We start from the raw sequence: 321 nt of genomic DNA, 5'->3' as shown, positions 1-321 counted from the left end.
CGCAGGTTCCCCACGAGCCCGGTGGCCACCCCTCCCCTGCCGACGCTGGAAGGTCTCGGCGACGGCGTCCAGCCCCGGGATGTTGTCCTTGTCCACGCGGGTGATGTAGCAGGCGCGGTGACGCCACGACCTGTAGCCGACCAGCAGCTGTTTGCAGACAGAGCCGGGTCAGATCAGCCCTTGTCCCCCCACTGCTGCCACCCACTGTGCCCCCACCCACCTTGCCGTAGTCGTACACCACCACGGCGGAGGCGTTGAGCCCGTCCCGCACGGCGAATGTCCCAGTCCTTTCCTTCTTGCTCATGGAGACGTGCTGGGGGG

The 321-nt window shown here is 67.6% G+C and overlaps 1 protein-coding gene across 1 annotated transcript in view; it reads right to left on the bottom strand.

Moving 5' to 3' along the window:
• Nucleotides 1-304, bottom strand: part of SFTPC (surfactant protein C) — a 489-nt gene extending 185 nt beyond the window's left edge. Inside the window, exons 1-2 of the mRNA XM_009878183.1 lie at nucleotides 221-304; nucleotides 19-147 (exon numbers count right to left, since the gene is read on the bottom strand). Coding sequence (XP_009876485.1) covers nucleotides 19-147; nucleotides 221-304 — 213 coding nt within the window. The remainder of the gene's footprint in view (nucleotides 1-18; nucleotides 148-220) is intronic.
• Between the last annotated feature and the right edge of the window lie 17 nt (nucleotides 305-321).

The sequence above is a fragment of the Apaloderma vittatum genome, unplaced genomic scaffold, assembly GCF_000703405.1.
Source record: "Apaloderma vittatum isolate BGI_N311 unplaced genomic scaffold, ASM70340v1 scaffold24701, whole genome shotgun sequence".
Taxonomy (NCBI): Eukaryota; Metazoa; Chordata; class Aves; order Trogoniformes; family Trogonidae; genus Apaloderma; species Apaloderma vittatum.
The sequence above is the reverse complement of the archived record's forward strand: the minus strand, read 5'-3'. Positions and strand labels throughout refer to the sequence as shown.